This window comes from Crinia signifera, chromosome 5 (assembly GCF_055691185.1).
Source record: "Crinia signifera chromosome 5, ASM5569118v1, whole genome shotgun sequence".
Lineage (NCBI taxonomy): Eukaryota > Metazoa > Chordata > Amphibia > Anura > Myobatrachidae > Crinia > Crinia signifera.
Genome location: NC_139221.1, coordinates 231,852,506 through 231,873,421, shown reverse-complemented (window position 1 = coordinate 231,873,421; position 20,916 = coordinate 231,852,506). Strand labels below are relative to the sequence as shown.

The 20,916-nt window shown below is 40.1% G+C and overlaps 1 protein-coding gene across 7 annotated transcripts in view; it reads right to left on the bottom strand.

The window, feature by feature from the left end:
• RBMS3 (RNA binding motif single stranded interacting protein 3) overlaps positions 1 to 20,916 on the bottom strand; it is a 545,406-nt gene that overhangs the window by 102,297 nt on the left and 422,193 nt on the right. For all 7 annotated transcript variants that reach the window (XM_083188643.1, XM_083188638.1, XM_083188637.1 and 4 more), the window contains exon 6: positions 13,962 to 14,041. In XM_083188643.1, coding sequence (XP_083044769.1) covers positions 13,962 to 14,041 — 80 coding nt within the window. The remainder of the gene's footprint in view (positions 1 to 13,961; positions 14,042 to 20,916) is intronic.

Below are 20,916 nucleotides of genomic sequence, written 5' to 3'. Positions count from 1 at the left end.
GAGTTAGATTTGTGTGATTTATTTTATTTCTGTGCAGGGTAAATACTGGCTCCTTTATTTTTACACTGCAATTTATATTTCAGTTTCAACAAACCCCACCCAAATTTAACTCTCTCTACACATGTTACATCTGCCCCACCTGCAGCGCACATGGTTTTTCCCATTTTGAGAACAAATTTGGGTACTTATGTAACATCTGAGCTCCCATTTTTCTTATGAGACCCTCGCCACGCTTCGGGCACAGTGGCTCGCTGCGCTCGCCACACTATATAAAATCAACTCCATGCGTAGTTGGATAGTAGGTATGAAAATATGGGGTGCATTTAACATGGGAGCCCAGATAATACATAAGTACCCAAATTTGTACTGCAATCAGATCTGAATAAGGGCCATAATGTATGTAGTAGAGCACCACATACAGTATGACAAATGAATCCGCCAAAGCAAATGAGGCTTTAATAGGAGTGGTGACTTGTGCCAGGAAGGACAGTGGGCCTGATTCAGACCTGATCGCTAGGCTGCGCATGCTCACAGCCTGGCAAACAGGCCAGCACCACCCGCTGCCCCGCCGCTCCGCCAAATGGAGATGTGTACGAAGGGGATGTGTACGAGAACACATCCCTCACATGCAGCTGAAGGGTAGAGAATTCATTCGATGGTCGCCGACCATCGAATGATTTCTCTCCCCTTCGGTACTGACTTTTATTGCCGCCAGAGATGGTCGTATCAGCGTATTTGTTTAACAGGATGCGGACTTCGTAGTGTGATATTGGCAGGCCGATGGTGGAGCCAGCACCGCATGCTGGGAGCCACTGGGAATTTATTATACAACAATCATATTAAAGTGTATTATTGTTTCAACTACTAAAATGTTTCTCTTATTTACAATATTTTTTTTCTTCAATTTATTTGTGTCCTCCTTTTAATTGTAAAAAAGATGGTCACCTTAATAAAACACATTTAAACAATATGTTAGGTTATAAAATCTCCTTGTGCGGCCAAGACTAAGAGACCCAGACAATGGAACTGCAAGCAGAAATATTTGTTACATGCATTTATATAATGAAATATACAATGATAAACACCTTGCAATCCATACACGACTGTGCTCTGCTGAATTATTATCTGTTTGCACTATTTACATTACAAAATGTTCCAAACTATGACAAATAAAATACACCACTAAAATTATGCAATTTAAATTAAACAGTCAACTATGCAATAAACATACAGAGACCAAAGTCATTATTTATAACGAGTAAAGTTTTGCCTTTAGACATGCCACCAAAATGATTTCCTCCTTCCTGTGTCCTGAATGAGTCCCAGCTTTATATAATGCATCATTTTCAGTAACCATGCAAGGTCTGCAGAAATTGTATTAGCTACTGGCATTGCTCTAGGCAAAAGAAAAATAAGCAAAACATATTGCATTCGTAACATTGAGGAGTCAGTATTTAACCTTTTTTTTTAAAGTAAATATTACAGACAATTAAGGATAAGATTTAAAAGAATGATGATCACAGAGTCCTATAGAGAAAATACTCTATCAAACCCATCCTGGATCTAATGAGCCATTCATAATCTATACCCAAGGCTGTCCTCTAAATTACAGATAGCTATCAATCACACAGATTGGAAGATTAGTATGTGAAATAGTAAGATTGTCTAAAGGTGCCTACACACGGGGAGAATGCTGAGCGTTCTGAGCAAAGCTAGATCTAACTTTCCCAGAATGCTTTGCACAGAATGCATTGTGTCTTCCTGGATTGTCTAAAAGACACCCAGGACTGCCCTGTGGCCGAGATCCTACACATATGCAGGTACAGAAAGCAGGGGAAAATTGGGAACTGAAAGTGACCCTGCAAAAATTTCGACAAGTTGCCCCACATGGATGACACAAAATTAAATGTAGGAGGAACCAACACCAAAGTTAATAGGATTAATACACCATGTGGAAACTGCTAGCAGTCTGGCCTTTAAGCTGCTGTGACAAACCACAAACCTTTGCATAACAAATAATGCCCTACCTCCCACAGACCCCAAAACTACCATCATGCAGACAAGCAACTTTTTACCATAATCTTCCAAATATCATAAATATCCCCACCCTCTCCCAGTGGAGCCCAGAAACACCCCAGAAATTGATACACACTATATAGCCCCAATCCCATCCCTTTAACAGATGTTACAATGGATATAGATAGGTGCCCACCTTAGAATATTTGCAACAGTGGTAACTCTAATGTGAACTGGCAAAGGTTGTTTGTGTGGGAGGCAGGAAGGGAAAGGGAACAATACTCTCGGGAAGGCAACAAAGAAAGTGGCTGACAGGTGGCTTCGCAAGAGTATTGGCCTCCTGGGAATCTTCCCTGTGAGGTATATAGTCACTGGTCAGAGGGTACAATGCTCAGGCTAAAGGTGCCCACAGACGCATCGATCCCGGCGTGCGTTCTGTGCTTAACTAGAACACATAGCATCGCATTGTATGCCTTGTGCATGCGATGTGCATGCGATGCAATGCTATGCGATAAAAAGCTAGTACAAAAAGTATGTGCAGCACATACTTTTTGTACTGTGCAATGAGGTGCCGCGGGAGCGCGCACCCCATCACATAGCATCGCACCGCCGGGATCGCTGCGTGTGTGGGCACCATTACAGTAACTGTAATGTAGCTGTTACATAGTAAATATGTTTCTTGCATACACCTATCATTAGAACAGATCTACAGAGAGAGTGTTAAGATAAGGAATATCCAGTACACATTTTTCAGAAATACTTTGTCATTCTGGATGGCCACCTAACCGTCTACATAATAACTGACCAAAATAATCAGTCTGATTGCTTCTTAAATCCCACACAATGGAATTGCCCAACCGATATTTTGCACATTTTCCCCTGCCAGTGAACCACATGCCAACATGTCTGTGCCATGGACACATCCACAATGACATGCAATGTGTGTGGCTGCCATTGGTTTGCCACACATTTACATTTTCATGCATTTAGTATTTTAATGACCCTTTATACTGTAAATATACCCTTTTAACTTAACCCGAAAAACAACCACTTTGGAAAAAAGACCACAAGTAAATTGTATTATGACAGTGTTTTTTTTTTTTTTTCCATGTGCAGTTTCTTTCATGTGTGTCGTTTTCTGGTTAAAATTTGTGAAATATGATGAACCTTGAAATTTCCCTGCGACATGGCTGTTACAGAATATGGTGAAAAAAAAGAATATCTGTCACTTTTTAAAAACTTTTCTAACTGTTAAAGTAAAATAAAAAAATTGATATACAGTTTTTTTTTTTTGCTTGGTTACCTTTGCTACTAGTAGTCTGAAATATTTCAAAATTACAGCATCAATCATGTTTAAATGATTCATTAATTAGTAAACATTCCAGTAAATTGTGGTGCCCAGTAGGATGAGTGGATTTCTTTTTTTTTAAGTTTTGATATACAATTTACAATGTTCAAGATTCTCAAGAAATGCATAACACAAAAAAACAACAAAAACAAAAAAAACAACAAAAAAAACGTGACAATGTCCTTCTAGATATTGCAAAGAACAAACTTATTTTCTAACCCTAGAATTGTAAAATGACATTAATTTTGCTCTAAACTGTATCTGTAAAGTGCTTTTCAAATGCCCCCTTTTGGAAATGAACTTTTGTGTCCTAAAAAACTAGAGAGTTTATTTAACAAGCGGTGAAAAATCAAAAACATTTTAGCTGGAAATGGCTTATTTCAGTGTTTCCAAATCCTGATCCTTAAGGCACACTAACAGTCCAGGTTTTAAGGCTATACATTCTTGAGCACAGACAGGAAAATCAAAGTAAACCTGAACGAAGTCACCTGTGCTCAAGTATAGCTATCCTCCAAAAACCTGCACTGTTAGTGTGCCTATAGGACCGAGGTTGGGAAACACTGGTTTATTCACTTCTAGGCATTCAAGCAGTGCTAACATATGTCACATATTACCTGCACCCACCCAAACTGACATCTATAGGGACAGAGAACGGTGCGTATTTATCAAGCATCAGAAAGGTCAACTCATTGCCGCTTGTATTTAAAACGCAACACCATGTGCGACTTTCACAGTGCTAAATGTAATAGAATAATAAATATAGTCCTACATTTTTGGCAACTTAGTCAACACATCTATAAATGATTTTGTTACCAGAGCCGGATTTAGACCTCATGGGGCCCTAGGAAAGACACTGGTTTGGGCCCCCCGTCCGTCAAACAATCTATAGCACTACATTTATGTTCCTGATTCATGACCCTTACATTATTTGTTGTTTTACCTCCCTTAGAGAATATTATTAGACTTACTGTTACATAAATGGCCCTGTATATCCAAGTAACACTTCACAGTTATACAAAGCGACTGCACAACTAAACTAAAAATATATAATGTTTTCTACTAAGGACATTTTAAGGTTATAAAATTTGAATAATGGTGGCCACAAATATTACTCAGTTTTAACTGTCCTGAGCACAGTTACTTTATTAGTGCAGACAGCCACAGGTTCTGTATTAGTGCAGGCAGCCACGGGTACTGTATTAGTGCAGGCAGCCACAGTTACAGTACTTTAATAGTGCAGGCAGCCACAGTTACAGTACTTTAATAGTGCAGGCAGCCACAGTTACTCTCATAGTGCAGGCAGCCAGAGGTACTCTATTAGTGCAGGCAGCCACAGGTACTCTATTAGTGCAGGCAGCCAGAGGTACTCTATTAGTGCAGGCAGCCACAGGTACTCTATTAGTGCAGGCAGCCACAGGTACTCTTTTAGTGCAGGCAGCCACAGTTACAGTACTTTATTAGTGCAGGCAGCCACAGTTACAGTACTTTATTAGTGCAGGCTGTCTACAATAATAAAGTACATGTTTGCTGTGTCTGACTGCAATAATAAAGTACTGTTCCTGTGAGTCTGTCTGAGTGATCCAGATGCCTCCCCCTCTAGACTCACCTCACTAACCGTGCAGACATTCAGGGGGAAATATACTAAGATGGAAGCTCTGTTTCACATGGGATGTTGCTCTGGGCAACCAATCAGATACTATCTATTGTCTTCTAGAAGGTGCTACATAAATAAGAGGTAGGTTCTGATTGGTTGCCCATAGCAACATCCCATGTCAAATAGAACTCCCAACTTAGTAAATTTCCCCCTCAGTGTCTGTATCAGGCTCCTGACTGTTTTCTGGCTGCCTAGGTAGTGCTGCAAGGGGCACTAGCATAAGCAGCTGCTGTGCTATGGCTGGGTGGTGTCAGCAGGCCCTCCCTGCTCTGATGCTCAGTGTGCAGAGTCTGGTAGTGTGGGCGGTTCCACCACATGACATCATGATGCTGCATGGCATCTGCTGCACAAGCAGTGCTCCTCTGGAAACAACATTTATGGGGGCCCCAAAGTCATGTTCTTACTCAAGGGATATTCTGGGGCCCGTTCGTGAGTGGCAGGCCCCTTGGGAACCAACAGGCCCTAGATGAGCACTAAGGCTGCCTAGCGGAAAATTTGTCCCTTTCTGATAATTGAAAAAAAAAATGACAGAATCCTGTAACCCTATCCTACAGTATATCTAAACTATAGATCAAAATGCTTGTTTCATTAAAAGTAAAACTCAATATACTGTACATCCAGTTTAAGAAGATTTTTAGGAAAATAAATACAATGCGCATCTGCTTTACATAATGTATGTTGGGATGGAAATGAATCAAAGTGTATTGGGAAAGCTTAGTTATAAACAGGTTTATCAGTTAGCAGCTCCAGGCAATGTGCATCGTACATGCAGCCAATTCTTCTGGTAGGATAGATATTTTCTATGTTCATTTCCAGGTGACAGCTGTTGTGCTCTCTGCACTTTATGTTGGAGATAAATAAAATAGCAATCTTACAATTTCCAGATATTATAATGTATGTGGGGCTTCAAAACATAATAGCAGGTGCTACCATGCTAAGGATTATAGTTCCACATAGAAAAAAAGAGAAAATACAGGTACAAACTTTAAATACTAACTGCCGATAATGGGAACAATTATAATAAACTGCAATATAACAGTGTCAATTTGATGTGGGACCAGGTGACCTCATCTGGTGGATCATTAACATTAAAGTTCAAGTCCAGGACATGGGACACATCGGGCAAGCAAAAGCAATCGCACCATATATTTGGCCAAAATGATGCTAGGCACCACAAATTTACTGTTATATAACAGTTTATTGTAATTATTGTGATTAGCAGTACTTAGTATTTAGATTGTGCACCTGCCTTTTACCTATTGTCTAGAATAGATCATGGGTGGCCAAACCGGTCCTCTACCAACACATTTCCAAATCACCTAGCTGTTGCACAGCTGTAGTCATTGCTGTCACATTTTTCAAACATGCTGCACTCATTGCTATTATAGATTCACTGGTTCCCTAAAAACCATGAACTGTTGGTAGATCTTGAGGACAGGTTTGGCAACCCCTATTCTAAATATTCAAATTATTAGGTGGATGCTAGACTTGAGCCATGAGTAAGTTCTACAAAATAAAACTGTTTGTGGAGACTTAAGGCCCCATTCACTACGCAATTTGGGCTCGACTTACCCTATTCGGTACTGGACCAAGAAATCAGGTGAAATAGGCTCAAATTGCGTAGTGTATGACATCCAATCTGATCCGATGCACGGTCTCGTGCGCATCGGATCGGAACCGGAGGTCGGACGGTCTGCACATAAGTTAAAACGTATGTGCAGCCATCAATGCAGCAGGGAGTAAGGTCTGGGGGTGCAGGCTGGTGCAGCCCCGGTGTGGCTGGTGGTAGCAGGTTCCCGGGGTAGCTTCAGACGGGGGGCGGAGACCGGAGAGCAGGGTCCAGGGTAGCAGTGAGTAGTGTAATGTGTCCCCTCGCCTGGCCATCTTCATCTTCCAGGCATCAGGCAATATTATATCCTCCATCTATGTCAACATGGATGCAGAAGTAACAACATGTCGGTTTAAAAAACCCCACAAAAAACCCATGTTGACCTTTTCATGTGTCGACCATTACCATGCTGACAATAATGGTCAACCTATTGACTGTCAACCTAGACACCGTCGACCTATCAACCGGAACCAAAAGACCTCGGGCTGCTCTGCAATCCTTATCACAATGAATCTGGTACTTTTATACTACACGGCAATTAGGTCTCCTACTTTTCTATCACCTTGATGATATTTCAGTGATTTATTTCATACTTGCCAACTTTTGTGTACACCTCTCCGGGAGAAGCCCGGAGAGGAGACCCGATATTAGCATGTCAGGGGGGCATGACAGACGTCATCAAGCCTTGCCCCCATGGTCGTCAAACAATGCAATTTGCCGGTCCGCGGATTGGGGAGGGGCTAAAATTAAGCAAAATTACGCGATTTGCATTTGCATTTTGTTCCCTTGCAGCGGGCCCACATTTTGTGCAGCAATGAAGGGGGCTGGGGGGGGGGGGGGGGGCTGCCTGGGCAATGCGGGAGGATTGCATTATTTGAGTCAGTTTGAATACACATTGATACATTTTTGTTATGTGTTGGACTGTCTGTTACACACACAATCATTTGAAAGTATTCACCAGTACTCGGCAGTTTTAACTACAGTATATAACTTTATAAGAAACAAAAGGAGAACTAGTGATGTGTTACAGCAATGTACTGTATGTGAGTCAGTTCTAAATGGACATAAATGAATAAGAAGAATTAATGTTAATCTGGATACAACTGGGAAATTCATGTGGTATAATTCTGAAGAAGAAATACTAATGCAATGTTTTGTTCCTTGGAGGAAAATGAAAACTTCTACAAAATCTAATCAGGAGATTCAGATTCCCATTAAAATGAAATATTCATAAATACTAATGATTTAGAAGAAATAATTTTTAAAGATTTTATGCAACTTTGGATCAGAGCACTTAGCAGAAAATGACTATATCCATCCACACAAACTAGGCTGCAGTTGGTAGAATCGAATATATAACACAGAATAATGATGGATGGAAACACTGAAAAGGATGATACAAAATCTATTTTAACAACTATTCTCTCCATGGAACTAATGACTGTTGTGCACATGACATGAAACTTGTTTGGGGCGCTGCACCCAATATAAGCATAAGTGATTGCATTTATACAGTGCAGTATATGCAGTATGCCATTTTTCTTTTGGTATCCGGACTGATCATAGACTGACTCATGATAGTCATATGGTCGAGCACTAATGGTCGACAGTGAAAAGGTCTACAGGGTCAAAAGGTAGACAGTCAAAAAGTTGGCAGGGTTTAAAGATCGACATACAATAGGTCAACAGGGTCTAATGGTCGAATTGGTCAAAAGTTCGACACGGAAAAGGTCGACATGAAAAAGGTAGACATGCATTTTTTTTTTACAAAATTCTTGTGCCGACCGGCGGTATTTCATGCCCTACCATCCACTAGGGCATGGAGGGAGAATAAAATAGTGTGCCGAGCCTGAAGCATGGTGAGCACAGCGAGCCATGCGAGAGGATGTGGTACACTTAGACAATGTCCATGTCGACCTATGTCGACATAGACACCCTAAAAACATTAAAAACTCATGTCAACCTTTTTCCATGTTGACCTTTTGTCTGTCGACCTTTTGACCATGCCGACCTTTTTTTCATGTCGACCTTTTAACCATGTCGACCTTTTACCTGTCGACTTTGTAACTGTCTACCATTAGTGGTCGATCATATGACTGTCTATCATGAGTCTAGGTTTTATAACATAACCTTTTCTTTTTTTGGGGGGGGGATGAGAACTGTAAAAGTCTGTACTCATGATGGGTCTTAATTAGGAAGATAGGTACCAAATCTTGAAGAGAGATAAGGTGAAGAGACATAAAGTACCAGACAAACAGCCTCTGACTGTCATTTTACAAATTCAGCCTGATTGATATTTTGTCATTCTCCACTTTATCTCACTCCAGTGTATGAGAGACCTTCCCTTAATACCCCTTTAACATCGCAAAGCCAGGTCAGACCTGGGTCCGGCGCTTTCACATTAAACCCAGGTGTAACCCTTCTTATAACCCAGGTTGGATTGCTGGGTTTGTTGACCTGGGTTATAAACTATGGTGCTTTCACACAGAACCTTATCCCAGGTCCATACACCAGCAATAATGTGGGTCCAAGGTGCGATGTGAAAGGAGTATTAAAGTTACCGATTTGTGTACCAAACATGCATTGAAATAGACACAATCAAAAAAAAGTGTACTATGAGGTTCATTCAGGTTGGATTACACAAGTAATTCAACTCGCATAATGCCTGGTGGTGCTGTCCTGCACGTTGAAGCTTCTTGCGATAACCACGCAGAACAGTGAATGCCTCTGCCTGATTGACAGGCTGAGGTGTTCGCAAGGAGGGTTGGGGGATGTGGGCGTCTGATGTTTCTATCCCCATTTCCTTGGCCTTGCAAGCTGGGCTGTGGACAGGAAGCCTGAGTAAGGTTAGACTTGCTCAGGCTGCAGTCGCAGAGGGACACCAGGACTGATGGTCACAATGTTCCTCTTAAACTATTATTGCATCAAATTTTTATGTGATCTCAAATGCAGACAGGGGGTGGTTTGGGGTGTATTTAGACCCATAGGGCCCTTGGCGAGATACCAGTTTGGGTCCCTCCTTAAACAATCCACAGCACTATATTTTTGCTGCTGATTGCATGTGGCATCGATGAGTACCTTGGCGCGTGCACAGTCTACTCAGCTGCGTGGACATCAACATTTTATACAAATCCAAATCAAGCTCTAGGCCTTTTGAAAGTAGGCCTTATACCTGTGTCACATTTAATGTAAACTGACTGCCTACATACAGTGGAGGAAACCATTTTTTTGTGTCCAATCTTTTTTTTTTTATCCTATCAATGAACATCAAATGGACTTTGGTAGTGTGGGCAGGACCATATGATGTCATGACATCACACAGTAGTCACACATTGCTCCTCTGGGAACGTTTTGGATGTCCATGATATCTTTATTGGGCCCCTTGGGACCTGCTGGGCCCTAGGCAGGTATCTAGGTTGCTTTGTGGAAAATCCACCTCTGGGGGTGGTATACACCTCCTCCTGCATTGGCATTGCCTAAGAATCGTATACTGTATGCTAAGCGACTGTGAGCAGTTTATCACGTGTAACCCTTACTGAGTGAGGGCCTCTATACTGCATATTTTTATGCGCATGTTGAGTTGGTCACTTCTCAAATTAGTCAGTTCATAAAAGTATTTGCGCCAGATGTTTTTTTGCTTAAATCACATTGCCATATAAAGTTTCCTCTAAACCAGAGTGGATATTTTATTGATATTTATTAATTGGTAATTTGCATGTTCATATAAAATATAATTAAAGCTATGAGTTGGGATCTTACTTTTATATCACTGATTACAAAACTAATAGCTATCATAAAAGTATACATCACAAAATGAAATTGATATCCTATTACAGGAGTCCCTTTAAGTGCTGCTTAGTTTAATAAGGACATTCTGCTGTAGAATATTAAGTTTGCTCGTATATAATGTACATATACAAAAATCTAACTTGGAAACATTACAGTATGTATATGAGCATATAACTAGAAATACTATACTGGCTAGTTGGGCATTGGTAACTTTGTTGTTCATTTTTACAGTTAAACTGCTTAGTGCTAAATCATGGCACTTAGTTTTTCTTACTCTGTACTTTCTGTATGTTCTGATTATGTTCACGGTGACACACTGGGCGTTATTCAATGCTGCCGGTGAGTATCTGCGGCAAGGGTGACTTGTTTTTGGAGAGGATTACAAGAAAACCTTGCCAGCCGCTCACTCAATTCTATGTTCCACACAGTTTGGAAATCGATGCTTCTGATCACAGTGCATCATAGGCTGTGGTGGTTCCTGGTGATGACAGTGTATATGAGTCCATAGGTCAGTGTCTCTGCTGCACTATGCACACAGCACTCACTGGCTGGGAGAGCACACATGTTGCTACGTAGAGTAGAGGGAACTACTTGAATTTTCTGTCAAGGATGATGACTCCTCCCCCTTGTCTGCCGACTTTGAAGTGTGAGCCATAGGAATAAAATATCCCCCTGATTCAGATAACGCAGATGAAGACTCGACAAGCATGGCAACAACGAGGCGCCGGCGGGTGGCGTCATTGAAGTCCACTGCGGACCAACGCTGAGATGTTGACCAAACCAAAGGTAGGGAAAGGTTATGGAAAGTGTCCAGTCAAACCCCAGGACTCTATAACACTGGTTCGCTCCACACCAAAGATGCCCAAAGGGGGCTGTAAACAAAAAATTGTTTTTATTTTTATTTACTTTTATTTTTATTTATTTTATTTATTATTTTTTATTGTTTTACTATAATCTTTCACTGTTATTTCTACCAATGTTTTCCATTCCTATGTCCCACCTCTTGTCCTTAGAACGTTCAACCGCTGTGTTACCACCACATTTTGCTTAGCAAAATTATTTCCATTTATACAATTAAAACAAGCAGCTACAACCAGCTCAATTATTGTTCCATCCTAAATCTATTCTATGTTCCAGGGGATTCCCAAACAGTGACTTTTTGTTACAGTATTAAATTAGACATCGGATAAGGGAATTAAATCAGCTTTTATATCCCAGCCCATAAGTAGGTTTAAAATATGGATATGTTCTTTTAAGTTGTTGCTGCAATGCATACACAAGTTTATGTAAAACATGTGCGTGCATAGGTACAATGCACGCACATGTTTTACATAAACTTCAATGGGTTGCATGGATATGCCCACGAACGCCAGCCATTCATTTCAAAGGGAACTGGTTGTAATGTGTAAACACAAGATCCCACTACAGCACAATGCTAAAAAGCTGTTGCAGGACAAAACAATCTCTCTATTTTAAGCTAAAATGTCATGACATAACCTCTGGCATACCCCTTAATAATTAATGAGGCTCTTAAGTTTTTAAATATTTCAATTTTGCCAATAAAGACATACAACTGAATGATAGGTTATATGATGTGGATGGGATGTAGGTGTTGCCTAGATGAGACATGAGATTGTGATCTTGTAGCTGGGATTAGATGAGTATTTTTAACTATTTTCATATTGCAGGCATTTTAATATTCCCAAATGCAGATTAGAGACATTGGGGGAATTCAATTGTAGGTGAATGCATTTGCCCTGCCAAATCAACACAGCAGTGGGCTCTCACCCAAAAGTGTTTGCTGCATATACTATAGGATGGCAAACACTTTTGTGCGAATCAGGCATTCAACTAGTCAGGCAAAGAGTTCAAGATAGGCTTCCATTGTCAGCCTTTATACCATGGCATTAGCAATTCACACTCTTCACTGCCAATTGAATTCCCCCTTTGTTGAAAAACACTTACTTGATATCATTTTTCGACTCTGAATTAAAAACGTAACAATCAGCCGATTGATATCTTTTAAGGGTCCTAAACACTTTTCAGATGCACACTATCATCAATCTGTACACTATCATGAAGGTGGCTATTGTATTATTTTAGGGTTTAAGGTGATTTTTGATTTCCCTACTTATGCTCAAACTTATCAAAAGTAACACCATGCTGCACAACCTCCGCCACAAGCGTTTCCTAATAAAATAGCATGCAAAGTACCTATGTGTTAATGTAAATGATTGTAAAAATGTCTGCTTAATAATCCTAATTAAATCAGTCAATACAGGTATGAGTACAATGCCTTTACGGTTGCCAATTATCACTATTACAGGATTATAAAACTTTACCACAAGCCAACCAGTTATGAGTATCCCAGCGACAACCAAAAATGACTCTTCACTAAAGTAACACTTATGCAGGCTTATGGTGCTGGCTCCCATTGCCCTATGATTAGTGTTATTTGAATAAATTCACACCTGTACATGTTATAACAGAAAATAACATCAAAGTCAATATCGCTCCCCAACAGTAGGAATATAGGACAACTACTGTATACTGTGCAGAGAAAATATGAAATGAAGGTTCACTCTATATAACCTCTTAAATATTAATGCAGTTTCATCTTGATTTAGCTAAGCAGGACAGGAGGATCTGCTGTTGTACTCTAGCTCATGTGGGGAAATACGAAAAGCACAAAAACCATCAGTTCACCACATAAGCACTGCATTTCAGCATTGAAACAATGATACAAAACACATGCATTGTGCATTTCGGTTTAAAAAAAAAAGAACTGTGTAACACATAAGATATATTTTTCCTTAATACGTAACAAATGAAAGCAACTAAAATCTAAATTTGTGTATTTGCAACAGCCCTAATTCCCCCACAACTGATAAGGATTCTGCACCTGTTCTAATTGCCTTCTTTTGAAAAAAAGAGAATGAAGGAGATTCATTTAGGATGCACCACGCGGAGCACTGTCAATGGGGTGTATCACATTGCTTAAAGGGCATGTCTATCTCCACATATGGGTGTTGTCTATGATTAAATGCATGTTGTTGCAAACTTTTGCTATATGCTATATACTGTAACATTAGTATCAATATGTTTTTGGGATGTTTTGGAAGTATTGATACTAACATTGCTGCCTGCATAGTGGGGTTTCCTGTTTTCAATTATATATTCACTATTTTCTTATCACTCAGCACAGTTTACATGATTAATGTGATGCCTATGCAATAAATTCCAAATGCAATTTGACCTTGTGTGAATTCATCCCTAAGCATATAAGTATGTTTTCGTTGTATTAATAAAGCAAGTATTTTAGGTTTAGCTGCAAAAAAAGGTTAATACACATAAATCCTTTTCATGATTTAATAACCTTTTTCTTTAAGCATTGATTTATTCCAAATAAACCACAATTTAAAATATTATGTATAGATATTGTAATAATAATAATAATAATAATAATAATAATAATAATAATAATAATAATAATAACAATTTATTTATTCATTCATTTATTTAGGTAATAAATATTTCACACCTACCTGGTACACCTGGAGGTGTTTTTAAATATTTCCCATTGAAATGCTGAATGACCACTTCACATTTTTCAGTAGACTCCATTCTGTAATAAAATTGAAACAGCATTATTGGCTTAAAATAAAGTGTATCATTGTGCAATGCTATCACAAATGGCATTCTAATTAAACATTAAAAGGTAGCTGGATTCTGTAGTCTACTTGGATTATAATCTTATAATATAATGGGAACGCTGAATAAAGGTATACCATTGTAATTACTGTTTATGTAACACTACAGATAATTATATACATGATGTATAAATTATGTGCAACATACAAATGATGACACAACTTAGTACACTTATTCAAATTGGAAAGCCTTTTATATACTGTAAGTAAATAATAACAATTATGCCAATTATATAGTGTCAGTCTCTTGGGGTGCACTATATTTATTAGAGGACAGCTCTGAAATGGAGAGGAAATTAGGAATCAGAATCAGAAGCAGCTTTATTGGCCAGGTATACTTGCGTATACTAGGAATTTGTTTTCGGTTTGCTGTGCAGCAGCCAGGTGGGTAACAAAGTAAACAGCATACAGTATAAACAATAAACAATATAAACAGGTGGGGGAACATGTACAGTCATATAGAAAGTTATTCTGAGGAGACACCGTGTTAGATTATGTGCAAAGGGTTATGGCGTGACTAGACAGTGAGGTGTTCATGAGATCACATGTCAACAGGTGAACCTCTTGAGGAAAGAAACTTTTTAGGCTTCTGGTGGACCTGGTGGGAATAGCCCTGTAGTGTCTGCATGATGGCAGCAGGATAAACAAGCCATGGCCAGGATGCAGTTGGTCCTTGACTATCTTCGTTGCCTGCTTTTTTGCTCTGGACAGGTACAGGTCCTGGACAGAGGGAAGGTCTGTCCCGATTATCTTCTCCGCCGTTCTGACTACCTTTTGGAGTCTACATTTGTCTCTCTCTCGCTGGTGGAGCCGTACCAGAACAGCATTGAGGAGCACAGTACAGACTCCACAATTGCGGAGTAGAAGAGGAGCAGAAGCTTCTGTGGGATGTTGAACTTCCTCAGTTGCCTAAGGAAGAATATCCTCTTCTGCGCTTTTCCAACAATAGTATCAGTGTTGGGCCCCATTTAAGGTCCCAGGAGATTGTGGTTCCTAAGAACTTGAAGGATTACACTAGTGACACCACACTGTCAGCAATTGTTAGTGGAGGAACACCAACAACAGCCTTCTTCCTAAAGTCCACTACCATCTCAATGGTTTTAAGTTGGTTGAGCTCTAGATTGTTGCTGCTGCACCACCGGGCCAATTGGTCCACTTCTTGTCTGTAGGCCAATTCATCCCTGTCCTTGATAAGGCCAATGACGGTAGTGTCATCTGCGCATTTGATTATCTTTACTGATTGCACCTCTGAGGTTCAGATGTTGGTGTACAGGGAGAGGAGCAGGGGTGAGTGGACACAACCCTGGGGGGCTCCTGTGCTGATGGACCGCACTTGGGAGGTGAATTCCCCTGCTTTCACAACTTGTTTTCTATCAGTCAGAAAGTCCACAATCCAAGAACACGTAGCTTCAGGGACTCCTAGGTGGAGGAGTTTGGGGTGGAGAATGTTGGGTATGATTGTGTTGAAAGCCGAGCTGAAGTCGACAAACAAGTAGAAGAGGGAATACAGACAGAGGGGGTTATTTTGGTTCACTTTTTCTGGCAAATTCCTTCTTAGATGGACAAAACCATGTGCACTGCAGGTGGGGTAGATGTTACTTTTGCAGAGAGAGTTAGATTTGGGTGGGGTTTTACTTCAAAGTGAGATCTATATTGCAGTGTAAAAATAAAGCAGTCAGTATTTTCCCTGCACAGAAACAAAATAACTCACCCAAATCTTATTCTCTCTGCACATTTTACATCTGTCCCCCTGCACTGCACATGGTTTTGTCCATATAAGAAGGAATTTGCCAGAAGAAGTGAACCAAAATAACCCCCTATAACTTCTTCAGATTTATACAGAAGAAATAACCAGTATATGTGGCAGAGCAATACTTACAGTTTAAGTTCAACTAAATTCAATATTGGCAATGTGCGATCAGAATATGTGGGGATGCTCGTGATGACAAAACACTGTGGGCCAGATTCAGTAAGGCATGTAAATCATGTAATTTTATGTCTGGAACAAACCAGAGGGGAGCAAATACATGTATATTGTTTCTGTGCAAGGTAGACGCTGGCTGCTTTTGCATGTAGTGCACAGATGTTAGAAAGCTTAATTTGTACATTGGAATTTAGAATTCAGTTTGAAGACACCCCACTCAAATCTATCTCTCTCAGCCCACATTACATCTGCGTCTCTCATCCACACTCATTACTTGCTCCCATTTACACTTGCAGGATTTTTGTCGGGCAGCTCCCACCTTATGGAATGCCCTTCCACGCACATTAAGACTCTCCTCTAGCCTTCAAACTTTCAAGCGTTCCCTGAAAACTAACTTCTTCAGGCAAGCTTATTATATTCAGGACCCCACACAGTAGCATTTATATCTAATGCTGTGTACACAGGGTCCGATTTCCTTTCCGATGTTGACGATATAGTCAACACCGGATTGGCATCGGATCAACATCGGATGCAGACCGCAAGGGTTTTAACCCTTGCGATCCCGATCCGATCCTGATGCGCGTTCACGTATCGGAAGCCAGAAAGTCTTGGCTGCCTTGTCTATATAGTGCAGATCTGCACTATATAGTCAAGATAGGATGCAAATCGGATGTGCCTTAAGATCCTAACCACGATCCTATCTGATCAGATCGTGGATAGGATCTTAAGGCACATCTAACGTGTGTACACACTATAAGTTAATTGCCTCCCATCAGGACTGTCTTGTAATCTGATGGGACTGCAATGCTATGGATTTCTATCCTTATGTATCCCTTCTATTATCCATATAGATTGTAAGCTTGCGAGCAGGGCCCTCCTACCTCCATGTTGGTTTGTATCTATCCAATTTGTTTAATCACTGTTGTCTCCAATTGTTAAGCGCAATGGAATATGCTGCGCTATATAAGAAACTGTAAATAAATAAATAATGAATCTGCCCCACCTGCAGTGCAACATGGTTTTTGCCCATTTGCATGCTTTTTGCTTTGCTTTGCTAACCGATACTCTGCTCATTTTACAACATCCCTAGCGAGGTGTGCAGTAAAATGAGAAATGTGTTGGACTATTGTATGTATTGGTGATACTGTACATGGCTACATTTCATTTACTTATATTGTCTCCTTAGAAGGATATCCAAATAGTCCCCACATTTTGTTTTAAGATATGAAAACCTTTAGCTGTAATTACTATTCCAAGTGTATAATGAAATACATGTGCACTCTCCAAACAGATATCACACAAGAATAAGACAGAGCCTATCACTTAATTGAATCTATCCCTTAGTGAGCGACGTCTCAAAGTACCAATTAACGTTTAACATTAATATATCTATCCTCCCTCCATATGCCTATGCACATAAATAGTAAATAATACACTACTACTATTATTAATAATACTAATAACAATAATAATGATGATGATGGTTTATGTTGCATTAAAATCACATACTGTATATTTACTTTATATTTCCAAAACTGGTGTGCCCCCTGCTGGCCTGCACTGCTGTTGATAAAGATACTGTGCTTCTTATTTCTGATCTACAACTGGATTCTGAGCCTTATTCTGGTTAACTTGCAAAAACAAATTATCTCTCTAATGGACAAAACCATGTGCACTGCAGGTGGGGCAGATGTAACATGTGCAAAGAGAGTTAGATTTGGGTGGGGTTTGTACTTTAAACTGAAATCTATATTGCAGTGTAAAAATAAAGCAGACAGTAATTACTCTGCACAGAAACAAAATAACTCACCCAAATGTAACTCTCTCTGCTCATGTCACATCTGCCCCCCCCCCCCCCCTGCAGTGCCATGGTTTTGTCCAAAAGAGAGTGGATTTACTTTTGCAAGTGATCCAGAATCAGGCCCTCTGTAATATTTGCAGAAGGTCTCTTCTGCAAATATTTCATGCAAGTGCTTTAGTAGGGGCTTCTACAGACCAGGGATGGATTGGATATATTGAATAGTCTAAACTTGTTACAAATGGTTCCAGTGGCAATATTGTGTCTCAGATCAACGCCTGTTTGGTTACATTGTAACTGCCCATTTCCTGGTTTCAATTATGCTTTTGAATTAAATGCAATAGTCAATATCTCTTTAACTGACTGATCATACACATATTCGGAATGGTTGCATGCTTGCTTCATGGGCAACCACCACAGTGTTCAATAGCCCTTGAGCATTTGTTACAAAGTGCAAACTTACACACAATGGGTCCCAGGCAGTGACCACTTTTATGTATGGCCACGGATATTTACTTACTAAAAAATGGCACTGTGAGCATGTGGAATGTCATTATGCCTACTAGTTTCCTATCTGCAGCCCCAGCCATAATCACTAGTGCCTGGACCTACACTTGTTTCATGCTGGGTGCAAACAATTCTTTTTCCGAAATAGGCATCCCATCTCCATCCGCACGCTATGGAAGTTGGCTTACATAACCATTAAACTCCATTGACACTCCCACTAGATGGAACAGTCTCGCGTATCATGTTCTTAAATTTTCTAAAAAATACCGTACATTCTATAGTAATGTTTACAATTACATTTTTTACGTCAATGTTATAGCTTATAACAGAAACCTAAACACAAACTTGTGTTGTACTTTTGTCAATGCTGACCTATAGCCGGTCGATCTTTTCATATGTCAACATATTTACTGTCGACCAATAATTGTCCACCTATTGAATGTCAACCAAATGATCCACACCCAGATTCCCTTATACATTGTTTAAAAATATTTATTGTAGCGTATAAACCATTACAACACTAACAGAATACTTACGCGTGCAGTGTCACCAGTATTTATCGCAATGCATTCCAGAAGCCAACTGATCAAACAACAGCATAAATACACATGAACGCAACTGCTTGGTAGGATATTTGTTTTTAATTTTCATGTGCTCTTAATCTGATCTACAAATAATGTAAGGATGCATGTCTTCCACAACATAAAACTCCATTTTTTTTTTCATTTTGACTTCAGAGAACATAAACTAAATGACTGTCTGAAGCTAGTCTTTGGGGACTATTGTCTCTAAAAGTCTAAGTAGAATGAAGATCTGCTTTCTGTAGCTGCAGGCAGTTGGTGTCAAACAGTGTTAGGCGGCATCAAACAGTAGTGACAATTTCATTTTAATACACTGGGCACATTTTAATAAGCAAAGGCAATCCCAGAAAAGAATACAATATGGGAGCTGCCAAGAGTGAAAACCTCAATAAGCTTTGTTCTTTGAAGGCAAAGGCAGAAAAAAAAGAAAAGGCCAGTGAGCCAAGAGCAGAAAATATGCCATTACTTGAAAAGGAATATTGGAAAGAAAATGTCCATTTAGTTCTTGGATTTCACAATCAGGGTCTTAGTTCTGAGATATCAATTGGTGGCTTGGCATTCGTTTCATCTGCAGTGGTGTTCACCACCAACCAGACTACAGTAAGATGGACGAAGCACATGGAAAGAAACCTGCTTCTTTGTAATAAAGTAATAATACAGTATATACATTGTGAGTTGCAATAAATGTTTCAATAGGATGTCAAGATTGTTATAAAGAAGCTTAACCCAATGAATCTGCATATCAAATGAGAATGAAGCTCCTAACTGTCACCTTACAGGCTATTTTCCGGAAGCTGATTGGTTGGTACTTTATCTCTCTCTCCACTTTATCACTTCCCAAAGATAAGTACATCTCCCCCTGGATTGAGTTGTGGAACTTGTGAGTAGCAGGCCCAGGTGCAGAAATATAATTTGGGCCCCCTCTTCTATCCCAATCCAATGAGTCATTGCTGGTCTGGGCAACAATGGGCCTCTTAGTCCTCAGGGGCCTTGATGCAATGCACCTGCTGCACCAATGGTATTTCCGCCTCTCCCTGGATTTGATATTTTATTGACCGCAATGTGTTGATAAACACAAGTAAATGGGTGCAAAGTCCACCTGTAATACAAATCCGGACTGGCGTGACATCACCTAAAACAATGTGTCACATTCCTATTCTAGTTTACAGGCTTTTATTAGCATTAAAACATGGTGTTAAGCAGCGGCAGGTCCTATCTCATTATAGGAGGGGTGCTTCTGCTGGCCATGATGCCGGTCTCACCACCGCTGCTGGTCCCGCCGCAGTCCCGGTGCCTATACACTACAGAAGACAGGCACTAGGACTGGCACATGCGCAGAATTGACCACGATGTAACAACTCCAAGTGGGACTGCCTTGAGTGAGTGGCAGGTCAGACTTCCAATAGGACTGCCAGTCACAGTGAAGAAGCCAGTGCAGTCTCATTGACAGCATCTGGCTTCACTAACCCTGAGCACAGTGGCGGAGTTTACCTGGTGGGGCTGCAGTGCTGCAGCCCATAGGTAAAAACCGCCACAGGTGATAAAAGTCTAAAATGAGACTGTATTAGTGTACGTGCCCTGAAATGCATCTAAATGCTTTAGAACCATTTATATGCAGATGCTGCTAGCAGTATTGATCTTATCAGTTGCCTAGCTGGGATTTAAGGTGAAATTAAACTAGTGCATGGGTCAAACTTCAAGCTTTTGTTGAGAAGTGTCACATAAATATTAAGATAATCTAAAACACTGCTGTGGCTGTTCAGAAATACAGCATGGACTGTCCCAAGCTAAATGACACTTTTGATGTATGAGTCAATTTGTGAAAACGTTCCAAACATAATGGAGGAATTTTTCACATGCTCTTAAATTGCAACAACTACTCTTTCTAGTGCACAGATAAGCAAGTAAGTGTTGTGCTCCTGCTATTATCACAGTAATGTGCATTCTGGGTCAAAAGATTTTTTCAGTAGGTTCAACAGG